Below are 12,226 nucleotides of genomic sequence, written 5' to 3' on the forward strand. Positions count from 1 at the left end.
AGCTCAGGATGCAAAGAGGTGGGAGGGCTCCGCAGTCAGCCCGAGCAGGGTTCAAATCTCAGCTCTGCCCCTGGTGTGACCTAGAACAAGTGGCTTTTCTCCTCCCCGGGTTTCACTTTCTCATCTGTAAAATGGACAATACACATTGTACTTAGTATGCCTGGTGCTGAGGGTTAAATGCGCTCAGGCATGTCACTCACTGAACATGGAGCTGAGCAAAAGGAGGTGCCCATTGGTTCTCATCACCAGCACCATTATCCCAGAGTCCTTCCCCCTGTTTCTGTGCCCTTCTCTCTGCCAGTGACTTACCTGCTCCCTCCTGCCAGACCTGCCGCACGTTGGCAACCTTTACTTAGTGTGATAAGGTAATTCCCGCCCAGGGTTTGAAGGTACCACCCTGCCCAGATAACCTTGTTTGTCTGATCACCCTAGTGCCTTAACCCCCAAAAGCAGCAGAGAGGAAATCATAAGGTATCAGGGAAAGTTAGTGTTTAGATCTCCCCCCACCCCCCGGCCCACCCTTGCACCTCTGTGCATCCTGAGCAACCTGCTCTCTGCAGCCCTGAGAGTCACTATAGACTTTTCCCCATTACACAGATGTGGCCCTTGAGGCTTGGTGGGGCGGGGGGGGGGTGGGGGGTGGAGAGGCTAGCTGCAACCATTCTCTCGTCTGGGAACCAGGAAAATCACAAGAGGCTAGCTCCTCTAAACCCCATCTGTGCAACTTGAACAAGTCAGCTCACCTCTCTGAGCCTCGGTCTTCTCATCCACAAAATGGGTTGTACTGTCCCTAATGTGCCCAGCCTAGTGCTGGACCCAGGCCCAAAGAGAGTGCAAGAGTCAGCCTGTCACTAAGAGAAGGGACCCTACGAGCCAGCCAGTGGCCCCTGGAGAGGCCAGGGGCCTTGCCTCTGTTGTGAAGGGGGCAGGAGGGAGAGAGTCATAGCTGCCTCCCTTCTCTGCCCTTGAGGAAACCCTGAACCAGAGGCCTGAGTGTTTACAGCCCTCACTGGGCAGGGGGTAGGTTACGTAATGCCAGATGTTTGTGAAACTGGCTCAGGCCCAGGTCTGAGACACACTTTGCAATCCCAGAGCCCCCCTCAGGCCATCTCGCTCTCCCTTCCCCCAACCTGGCTCCCCTTGGCTTTTTGGGAGCCATGTAGATTATTCAGTCTCCCCCCCACCCCAAAAAGTGAAAACAGCCCCAGCCCTGTCCTGGGGGTGGGAAATCCCAGCCACTTGCAGAGACACGGGGCCCTGAGGACCCTGCCTTTATCTCTCCTTTCTTGTATGGGAGCCCCAAATCCCCCTCCCAGCCTCCACTCTCCATCCTTTGACTGACACCAACATCCTTCCTCCCCTCCCCCTCTCTCCCACCCTTATCCCTCCCACCCTGCTGGAGCCAGCCTACCCTTTGCCACCTGAGGACCCCCAGAGACAGCAGGAACGGATTGAACAGCGTGGGACGGTCCCCGGGCATCCGCCATGAGGTCACCAGTCGGCCCTTGAGTGGGCTCCCAGCCTTGCCCTCCGCTGGCCTCTTGTCTGCCTGTCAAACAGGGTCCAGTGTTGGCCCCCACGTCCCTTTGGTGGGATGGGGGGGGGGGCTGACTACAGTCTCCCCTGCCTATTCTGTAATGCCCACCTCAGAGGCCCAGGGTTCCTACCTTTCTTGTCTCACAGAGCTGCCAAGAAAAGAGCTTGTTAACTCATTCACACTACGGGGTGTTTGGCTGATAGGGCTCTTGGGGCTCAGCACCTTTGGAGACGTGCACCATCCTAAAGTCAAACCGCCAGTGGCCAGGAGGAGGGCCATGCAGGCCCCAGAGGTGTGTTCAGCCTGCATAGGGTTTTCAGATAATGTGCATTAGGTCCCAATGTTAGAGAATCAAGAGATTAGGGGCAGCCCAGGTGGCTCAGCAGTTTAGCGCCACCTTTGGCCCAGGTCGTGGTCCTGGAGACCTGGGATCGAGTCCCATGTCCGGCACCCTGCAATGGAGCCTGCTTCTCCCTCTGCCTATATATCTACCTCTGTGTGTGTGTCTCTCATGAATAAATAAATGAAATTTAAAAAGAAAAAAGAATCAAGAGATTAACATATAACTGCCTATTTCCAGTTTCTCATGAAATACCTAAAGATGTGGAAACTCTGAGTCCATCTTCCCCATGGCAACAACCCGTCTGGCACCAAGGGGTCACATAAGTGCCCCCACCTGCCTTGCTCTCTCCCCTTAATGAAAGGAATGAATCACAGACTTCTGCGGTCACCCCTGGCAGAGCCCCCATATGCACCCCCTTTGCAGTCATCTTTGTTTGGGAGACAGGCCCCAGCAAAGCAGAGACATTTACCCAAAGTGCCATAAGCAGCTTACAGCCAGAGAGATAGGACAGAGTTGCAGGGGTCCCCACTCTTCAGAATCCAGAGAGCATCTGGCAGTGGAATGGAAAGCGTCAAAGTATGGGTCCGGCAAGGCTTTGGGGGAAGGACTGCTCCCCACCCAGCCTCCACCTTCCCCAGCACAGCCCTGGCCACCGGACCAGGAGCCCCATGTGCTCCAATTTACTTCTGGCCCACACCCAGGCATACAGAAGGTTCTAAGTATATGTGAATGAATGAATGAATGAATAAATGAATGAATGAATGAACGGACAAGCAAACGAGGCAGTCATCAGCTCTGTCCAATCCAGGTTGCCTGGAAATGGATTGAGAGGTTTCGTGTTGGTGGGGATTAGAGGGGGACCCCCTATACTGCTCTTGCTTTTTGGTTCACAAAACTCTGGCCCCAGGAAGTATGAAGAAATAACCCAGAAAGAGGAAGAGCAAAGTTGCCAGAGCCCGTGTGAGAGCTGGAAGTGCCTTTAGTGACCGGTCGGTCCTCTGTCCCCTCCCATTTCACAGACAGGAAGACAGGTCACCGAGCAGTGAGAGTCCTGCTGCCATTGTGGGAGGCTACGCACGGGGAATCAGGACAGGGCCAGGAAGCCACGCCCAGGCCGCAGAGGGACCAGGGTCCAGAGCCCCAGGTCCTAGCTGGAGGTCAGCGGCTGCCTGGCGGTGTGATCTGGGATGACTCCCTTCCTCATGTGCACAGTGCCAGTCTGGGCAGAACCCACCCCTGGACCACCTCCGATTAGCAGGAGGGCCAGCCCGGGGGTTCCAGGCAGCCAGACAGATGCCCCCCCCACAACTTGACTTCTCAGGCGGCAGCACCGAAATAGCAGAACAAGAGCAGGACGAGGAAAGCACAGCCCCAAGCAGCCGGTCTCCTTCTCCCTGCCTCCCGCTGCCCGGGCTGTCAGCTCTGACCTCACCTCTCTGGAGGCCGAGGGTGATGAGAACAGTCTGTTTGGCAGGTTGTGGGGAGGGGCGGGGCCGGCAATGTGCTCCAGCTGCAGCCGGGCCTCCCAGCAGCCTCACTGGGTCCCACCCCGCACCCCTCCCGTATACATCTCTCCCGCCCAGGACCCTGGAGACCATCCAGGCTCAGCTGACGGCAGCACCTCCTCGGCAGTTCTCTGGCTCCAGCTCCTGGAATCTCTACCCCTTCTCCCTGCCTGGCCAGCCCTCCAGAACCAGAAGGACCTTGCCTCCAGACACCATCAGGGTCAAACTGCCATTTACCCAGAAAAGGGGAGTGAATTTTCAGGGCATCCTAACAAGTTAAAAGCAGAGCCCTGGGCTTTGGACCCAAGGATCATTTACCTACCCAGGTCCCCAAGCCAGAGGTGGCTCTGCTGCCCAGCTCCTCTGGAGGCCCTCCTCTCAAGGCCCTACCATGCACATAGATGGCCCCATGGCAGAGCCAACCCTGGTCTGGACGACCCTAGAGCTCATCAGAGGACCTCAGCCCACATCCAACCTGATTTCCCTTCCCTTCACCGCCCTATGTGCCCACACCCATGACCCAACTACCGAGTCTGCCTGCTTCTGGTCGGTCAGTGAGTCTTGGCCTTTGCTTGGTTCTGACTCCTCAGGCTCCTCTGATTGTAACTGGAGATAAGAAAGAACAGAGCTTAGCCCTTGGGTTATTCCCCAGGTTCCATTCATGTTTCCACCTTCTTAACCATCCGTTCATCATCCATCCATCCAACATCCATTTAGCATCCAACATCAAAAGATCCAAGTATTATCCATCCAACCACCCAATATCTGCCCTACATTATCCACTCACTAACCTACCCAATATCCATTATCTCACACATACATCCATTCTCTATTCATCATCTATCCATCCATCCAACATCCATGTAGCCTTTCTCAGTCCATCCAACATCCATTCATCCATCATCCATCTACTCATCCTTCCAATATTCTTTCACCACCCATCATTCATAGTCCACATTTATCCTTCCACACACTAACGATCCATCCATATTCTACTCATATTCATCCATCCATCAGTTCATCACCCCATCTGGCATCTAAGCAACATCATCTATCTAACATCCATCATCTGTTCCACCATCACCCATCTGACTTTCCACCCAACTTTTTATCATTTATCATATTTATCTATTTATCTGTCCATCACCCACTAACACATCCAATGTCCATTATGCACCCGTCATCTACCCACTGACCCACCCATCCTCCATTTGTTTCTTGCATGCATTCAAGCATTCATAAATTCACTGTTCAATCATCTGTTGAGCTGAACCCCTCCTTTGTGTCACGCCCTGAGTCAGGAGCCAGAAGTGCAGAGATAAAGTAGGTGCAGCTCCTGCCCCCATGGAGCTCATCTTTCTTAGGGGAAAATGACAACTGAGTGTGGCCAGATGGAGGGTAGCAGAATCACCGAGCCTAGAAGGGAAATATTATCAAAGTAGGGGTGGGGTGAGTATTCAGGGAAGGTATCTCAGAACAGGGCACCTGGCCTAAGACTTGAACAATAAGTGGTGGGTGAAGAGGGAAGGGAGGAGCATCTTAAGCAATGGGAAAGGCACATGCAAAGGCTGGCAATGCGCCCACAGAATTCTGCAGCCAGCTCTGCAAAGTAGAGAGTAAATCTGGGTAGAAGGAAGTCCAGGAGGAAGCCATACCAAGGATTTGCATAGAGGGAACCCCAGCAGCACCTGGTGAATGCCTCTGTGGTCATTCATGAAATGCTGTTAAGCACCTGGTGCTCCTGCCCCTCCCTAATGGCCATGGCTAGCTTCCCAGGGACTCCAGAGCCTCACCATGGTGTAGGTGAAGAACCTTTCCAGGCCAGGCTGCAGTGTCTCAGCATCCACTGGGACATAGTACTCCTCCTCCCTAAGCTGCCCATGTCCATCTGCCTCCCTGACAAGCCTGACAGCTTCTTGTGTGGGGGCTCCAAGTTCCCCAATCCCCCCTTGGCCAGGAGGACAGGACCAAGCTGGTTCATCCCTGCATCTCTGGTGTCCATGCATTGAGTTGATTGGAGAGTAAATAGATAAAAAGCCTCAGAGAAATACAGGGGAGGGGGGTCCCCAGTTAGGCCCTGGGCTCAGAGGCTTCACAACATGGCAGTTAAAAGTTCAGGCTTTGGAGCTGAAACTTTGACCTAATTTCTCACAACTTCCACATGTGTGACCCCGGCAAATGCTGGATGAGGTTGAGCCTTCTATCAGGCTGAGGCATACATGGCACATGTAAAGCACCAAGCTCAGAACCAGGCACACTGTAACCTCCCCGCCCCTGCTGTCATCCAGGAGGGAGGCAGCACCGGGCTGGACATAAGGAAATGAGGGGTTTGGATGAACGAGCACGAGCCTCCGTATCACCCCAGCGGTGCCTATCAGGGAAGCAGCTCGTCCCATTTCACAGGGTAAGACCAGGCAAGAAGGGCTGGGTGCCCCAAACCACGTTCCCAGTGAGCTGAGGCCAGGTTGCCTCCAGGACCCTCCCAACCCACCATCTTCAGGTAGATGCTCCAGGAAGCACCGGAGTACCAACAACTCTAAGACCCAGCCCCTGGGGCGAAGGGGGCAGGGAAGGGACCTCATGGGCCCTGATTACATGCCAGGCACTGGGCCTACCTTGCGCATGCACTCTCAGTCTGTCCTAGCAGCCTGCTTGACCCAGTGAGCATTTGTGCAACCTCTCCTCTGTGCCTAAGAGGAGCCATAGTGGCTAGAAAGGGGTAAGTGAAGCCAACCCGGACTTTGAGGAACTTAGAATAGAGCAGGGGGGAGGGGACTTGACCACACCAGTTGGGTCCCAGCCAGGCCAGGTAGGAGCCAGCAGAGGCTTCACGAAGCAGAGCCTGAGCGCTGGGAAGGGGGGAATGCCCTGGGCAGAGCACCTGGCCTGAAGCCCCAGGGTGGTCTGCACTGAGCCATCCTTTAGGCCACCCCTGCTCCAGCCTTTACTAGCTGTGTGATCTCAAGTAGCATAACCTCTCCATGCCTCAGTTTCCTGCTCTGTAAATGCACAGTGCCTTTCTTACCAGGCTGCTATGCAGATTAAATGAGGAAAATAACCAGAAAACATTCAGACCAGGGTTTGGTTGGTAGTCAATGTTGGTCATAAAAGAAAGTGTTGGTCATTATCACTGCAGTCAGGTTGGGTGGTTGGCAAGTTTTGGTTCAGGAGAGATGATTAGGGCTGAGCCTTGGAGGGTATGCAGGAGCCGAAGGGAGGCCTTTCTAAGGATACCTGTCTGGGTGGGGCAGACTTTCAGGCTGAGGTGAGATGGACTTACCTCCCACTCTGGCAAGCTGGGACGCTCTGCAGGGCTCCTGCTCCCCAGCTGGCCCATCTCCTCCAGACCAGCCATAGTTGAGGTCTCTGGTCCACTTGTCACTTTGGTGTTTGGCCACTGGGTGGAGATGATGGCAGGGCTGGGCTGCTGGGCGGAGCTCTGGGGCCACTGCCCAGCGCTTTGTCCATTGACTAGGGTGGCCTCCATCCAGCCGTCAGGCTGGCCCTGTCGCCCCAGCTCCAGGGTGCCGTTTGTGCCTGAGGAACCCACCTCAGGTCCTGAAGCCGTGGCCAGGGCACCCCAGTGTCCAGCTGGGTCCCTGCGGGGCAGCTGGGCCTGCAGCAGTTCCAGGAGGCCTTCCCAGTGCAACCTGGGAAGGTGGGAGGCGAGCGTTGACTCCTCTGTGTGGGCCCAGGCCCCCTCTCTGGGTGCCCCGAGAAGGCCCACCAGGTCCCTCCAGTCAAGCTCCGGTCGCCTCTCAGGGCTGTGCAGGTGGGGGCAAGTTCCCTCAGCCCCCCAGCCCGTGGTGGTGGGTGTCTCAGGCCTCTGGGATTTCAGAAACTCTACTGGGCCTACCCTGGAGTCCTCTGGGGGGCTCTGAGGCTGGGGAGCACTGGGCAGCTCCTGCAGATTGCCCCAGCCTCTCTGAGCTGGCCTGTCAGGGGCACCCCGCAACCCATTACTGGAGGGCTCCTCCCAGGCCTCTGGCTGCCCTCTGAGGCCGGTGGGGCCACCTGGCTGCCCCCAGCTCTCCTCGGACTCCCTGAGAGGGCCCCTCCAGGTTCCCTCTGGGGCTATGGCAACCCCCCGGCTGGGCTCCCCAAGTCCTTGCCAGCCCTCTAGGCCAGGGCCCTCCCGCCGGCTGCCACACGCACTCTCCAGAGGTCTGTGAGGGCCCTGCGTTCCTGGAGGCTCCTCCTGACTCTGCCACCCCCCCAGAGGCTGTCTTGGGCCCTCCTGGCCACTTTCCAGAGGTCTCTCTCTCCGCTGCTCCTTCTCAGGGATCCTGGCTGATGTCCTGGGGGGCAGCGAGGACCCCTGGAGCCGACGGTCCCCTTCAGGCCGCCTCTCGGGGCTCCTGGGAGGAGAGGGCTCTGCTTGGGTCCGCCGGGCTGGTCCTGCCTGCTTCACAAGGGGCTTGGTTACCTGAGGGCGAGGTGAGGGGGTGGGTGAGGCTCCAGGACCCTGACTGTGCAGTCTCTCTCTAGGGCAGAAACTGGCCTTCACCTGGCTAGGGGAGAGTCAGGCTGTGTCTTCACAGCAGCCCACAAAGCATCCAGGGTCCCTCCCTTGGGGTGTCCACTCTTCCCTTTCACCCAGTCTCCTCCCTTTGAGACCGAGATCTTTAAAATGCTGCTTACTTTCCTGGCTCCCCACCCCCCACCCCAAGGTATTGATTCCAACCTGGGGTATCGGGTGCCGGAATTTCCACCACCAATACCCTGCTTCACTGGGGTCGGGCCCTGCTCTCGGAGTTTCTTTAAAAATACAAATCACCACCCTGACAGAGGTAGCCCTTAAAGCCAGAATGATGCATCCGGGGCTTCCCTGAAAACTTTCCAAGGTAGCAGGTGCTACCTGAATGAAGGAAGGCAACAACATGGAAGGGCCATCTTCAAAGGACTAATCTGGGGGACTTCTCAATGCTTCCAAGAGCTGCTGGCTCTTTGGGAGAGGGGGAATCTGAATGCCCAAGATTGGGACTCTGACCCTTTCATAAAGGACCTCCCTTCCCAAGCCCCCTGCCTGGCACCTGGGGGAGGGGAGAAGCCGTGGGCCACCTCTTGGGGCTGCAGGGGCCCAGGGCAGACTGGCAGTGCTCACCTCCCTGCTGAGGGCAGGGCTGGACTGTCTTCGGAGAAGTTGGCTCTGACCTTGGCTGGGCCGCTGCGACCGCCCCTCGTCCCGGGCCTGGAAGGTCCCTGGTGCCTCGGACTTCCTATGAGCAAATGCAGCCGCCCCTCTGAGGGCCCTTGGGACTGTCCCACTCCCAGCATCCCGGCTCCTCTACTCCCGCCCCCAACGGGAGCCATGAGCTCGTTGAAGGGCCCTGAGTGAGGGATGATCCTCTCAGGTTCTCAATTTCCCGTTCTGAAAAATGAGGATGGTCAACCACTCTAATCTACCTACCTCGGGCGGGTGATGAAATGAGAAAAAGAGTAAGCACAGGTGGGAGGCTTAGCCTTGGCCTTGACTGTTTCCTGTCTCACTCGGTACTACCACCACCCCACGTGCAGCCCACCACTCACCCCTAGGCAATGGTTAGACTGGTCCTTGTGGGAATTAAGATTTATTGAGCACCTACTGTGTACCAGGCACTGTGCACACATGATTGTAACAGCAAACATTTATTGAGCACTTCCTGTGTTCCAGGTGCCAAGCACTTGCCCATCCCACTTTGTCTCACGCAACCCATGAGGTGGGGAGGAGAGATGCAGTGTCATGTGCCCTCATTATCCCATTCTTTCTACCCTTTTCCTGTCCACATGGGGAGTTTGGGATTTCCCAGGCCCGTCTTCCCTCCCCTTCCGTAACTAAGAGGGTTCTGGCACTTAACCTTGCACACTTCAGGCCTACCTAGCTGTTGGTAAAAGAGCTCTTAGCAAGATCAGAGGGAGGAAAAACATCCTCTACAATTCCGAAAAGCCAACATAAACTGTCCACACCAATGTCACTTCTAAGACACCTGGACTTCAAGCATTGTTGCCACATCTAACAAAGATAACCTCTAAGCTATAAAAAGTCTCTAGTTCCAGTTCATTGTCTTGCTTTATAATGGGAAGCTGTGGTTGTTAATTAATATTTAATTCAATATCTCTGTTGAGAGGTAGGAACCAAACCGTATCTGGGCACGCCTCTCCCATCCTGTGTGTAAGGGCATCAAAACCCAAGACCCAGGGACGCCTGGGTGGCTCAGCGGTTGAACATCTGCTTTTGGCTCAAGGCTCAGGGTGTGATCTGGGGTCCTGGGATCAAGTCCCAAATCCAGATCCCCACAGGGAGCCTGCTTCTCCCTCTGCCTATGTCTCTGCCTCTCTCTCTGTGTCTCTCATGAATAAATAAATAAAATCTAAAACAAAAAACAAAACAAAAAAAAACCTAAGACCCAACTACTCCACTGGACGTTTATTTCAACAAGTCTGACTTCACCTAAATTGACATAGGAAGCTGGGTCTCTAAAGGCTGAACTGAACTGAGAGAAGCCTGAAAGAGATGACCAGGTGCCCAGCTTCCACTGAGCCAGCCAAAAGGGAAGGAAGAGGGATCTCTGCTCAGCCAGACCTGTGCTCTGCCTTCAGCCCGCCTCCTGCTTGGGAAATATGCTGAAACTCCACAGAGGATTTGGAGAGTAAAAAAATTATGAGTTTGAGGTCTGTTGCTGTTGTCGTATAGCTTTTACCAATGTCATTAGAATCAGACCCGTGGGATGCCGAGGTGGCTCAGTCAGTTAAGTGTCTGCCTTCGGTTCAGGTCATGATCTTGAGGCCTTGGGATTGATCCCACGTCTAGCTGCCTACTGAGTGGGAAGTCTGCTTCTCCCTCTCCCTCTGCCCCTCCCCCTGCTCATTTTCTCTCTCTCTTTCTCAAATAAATAAATGTTTAAAAAAATTGGACCCATAAAGTAAGTTGAGTTTTTAGCAATTCTGAGCAGTAGACTCACAGGAAACCAAAGTTCTCTACCCTGGGAGTTAGGGTTTCTGAGTTTGAGGGCTGCCCAATCAGCTTCCATTTTTAATCTATCTGAGACGATGGGGGATTCCTTGCTCTGTGAGATCTGAGGACTCAGAGTGAGTTTTCCCTAGAACCAAGTGTTGGAGGCACCATGAAGTGAAAGCCCCCAAATGTGACTAGATTAAGGAGGGTAACAGTGAAAAATACATGGTGCAGGTGGACAGGAGAATGTGTGCTCTTTCTAATGGAAGCACTTCCCATATAAACTCCAGCTTGCTAAACAATCATCTCTTTTGAGAAGTTTCCCCCATGTGGAATCGAGAATAGGAGGAAAGGACTCAAGAAGATTCCAAGACACCAACAGAGACCCAGCCTTTGTGATGCTGAACCAGTAGTGTCCCCTTGGGCCACCTGTTCCTCAGTGTTGGTGTGGCTGCACTAAAGAAGACAAAGGAAGCATGTTTCGTTTGGAAGCTTAGATGGGCTCTACTCTACTTCCAGAGAGTATTTAAGGACAAAAGCCATCAAGTCAGGGATGCCTGGGTGGCTCAGTGGTTGAGCGTCTGCCTTTGGCTCAGGGCATGATCCCAGGGTCCTGGGATCGAGTCCTGCATCGGGCTCGTCATGGGGAGCCTGCTTCTCCCTCTGCCTGTGCCTCTGCCTCTCTCTGTGTCTCTCATGAACAAATAAAATCTTTTTTTTTTAAAGCCATCAATCCTAGCAAATTCCATGAAAGCTCTCTTCTAAATTCAAGAGATTGCAAAATGTCTATATGATGCTAAGATAAGGGATTCCCAAGGCATCTAGGAGAGAAATATGAACCTATCAAGCCAAAATGCCCAGTGCTTTAATGTGAAAGCCCTTTTAAGAGAAATTTCCCAGGCCCACATAGACAATGCTTGGATAGAGTAGATGCTCAATAAATACAGGTTGAATGAATATATGGGAGAAAATAAAAGCATAGCCCTCTAGCCATCCACTGATAACTTTGTCTGTCCCCTTACAGATACTTAAATAGGTCTTAAAATTTCATCTTCAGAGGACAAGTGCTTTTCTATTACGAAAAATGTCATATAAGAGAAAAAAACCTCAAGTACTCAATAGTTATAAAACCTTGATTAAAAAATAAATAGTCTACTTGGCCAAAATGTATACATTAAATGTATGCAATTTTCTATCAGTTATCCTGCAATAAAGCTTTAAAAAGGTAAACAACGTCAAAGAGAACAAAAGAAATGAATAGAAGTATCTGTGTAAAAATAATTAAATGGTTAATAAAAGTATAAACATATTCCTGATTTCTATTACAAACCCTTTATCTCTCTCAAAGTTATCCCCATAAGGAAAAACAAAAGAAGGAGGAGGAGGAGTGGGGGGAGGAGGAGGAGGAGAAGAAGAAGAAGAAGAAGGAGGAGGAGGAGAAGAAGGAAGAAGGAAAAGAAGAAAAAGAAGAAGGAGGAGGAGGAGGAGAAACTGAAACTGGAACTCTGGTTTAAATTAGAGTCCCTGTGGAGTTATCATATAAAAATCAAAAGTCTGCAAATTGATACTCAAATAAAAATAGTAATCATAGAAAGGCCAAAGACAGGGGAGGGGACAGTTTAGGGCAGTTAAACAACTCTGCATGATATCATAACGGTGGTTACGTGCCATTATACATTTGTCCAAATTCATAGAATGTACACTGTCAAAAGTGAACCTGATGTAAACCATGGACTGTGAGTGATAATGTCATGTCAGTGTAGGTTCATGGTTTGTAACAGGTGCTCCACTCTGATGGGGGCTGTGGTAGCGGGTGGGCCGTGCAAGTGGGTAGGGGGACAAGGGCTGAACGGAAAATCTCCGTACTTCCCACTCAATTTTACTGTGAACCTAAAACTGCTCTAAAA

The 12,226-nt window shown here is 53.0% G+C and overlaps 1 protein-coding gene across 4 annotated transcripts in view; it reads right to left on the reverse strand.

The window, feature by feature from the left end:
- TRIOBP (TRIO and F-actin binding protein) overlaps positions 1 to 12,226 on the reverse strand; it is a 53,931-nt gene that overhangs the window by 25,452 nt on the left and 16,253 nt on the right. For 3 of the 4 annotated variants that reach the window (XM_072844036.1, XM_072844039.1, XM_072844038.1), the window contains exons 6-9: positions 8,490 to 8,604; positions 6,666 to 7,811; positions 3,914 to 3,991; positions 1,412 to 1,549 (exon numbers count right to left, since the gene is read on the reverse strand). In XM_072844036.1, the coding sequence (XP_072700137.1) occupies positions 1,412 to 1,549; positions 3,914 to 3,991; positions 6,666 to 7,811; positions 8,490 to 8,604 (1,477 nt within the window). The remainder of the gene's footprint in view (positions 1 to 1,411; positions 1,550 to 3,913; positions 3,992 to 6,665; positions 7,812 to 8,489; positions 8,605 to 12,226) is intronic. The other variant, XM_072844037.1, reaches the window with a different exon arrangement.

Source organism: Canis lupus, chromosome 11 (assembly GCF_048164855.1).
Source record: "Canis lupus baileyi chromosome 11, mCanLup2.hap1, whole genome shotgun sequence".
Taxonomy (NCBI): domain Eukaryota; kingdom Metazoa; phylum Chordata; class Mammalia; order Carnivora; family Canidae; genus Canis; species Canis lupus.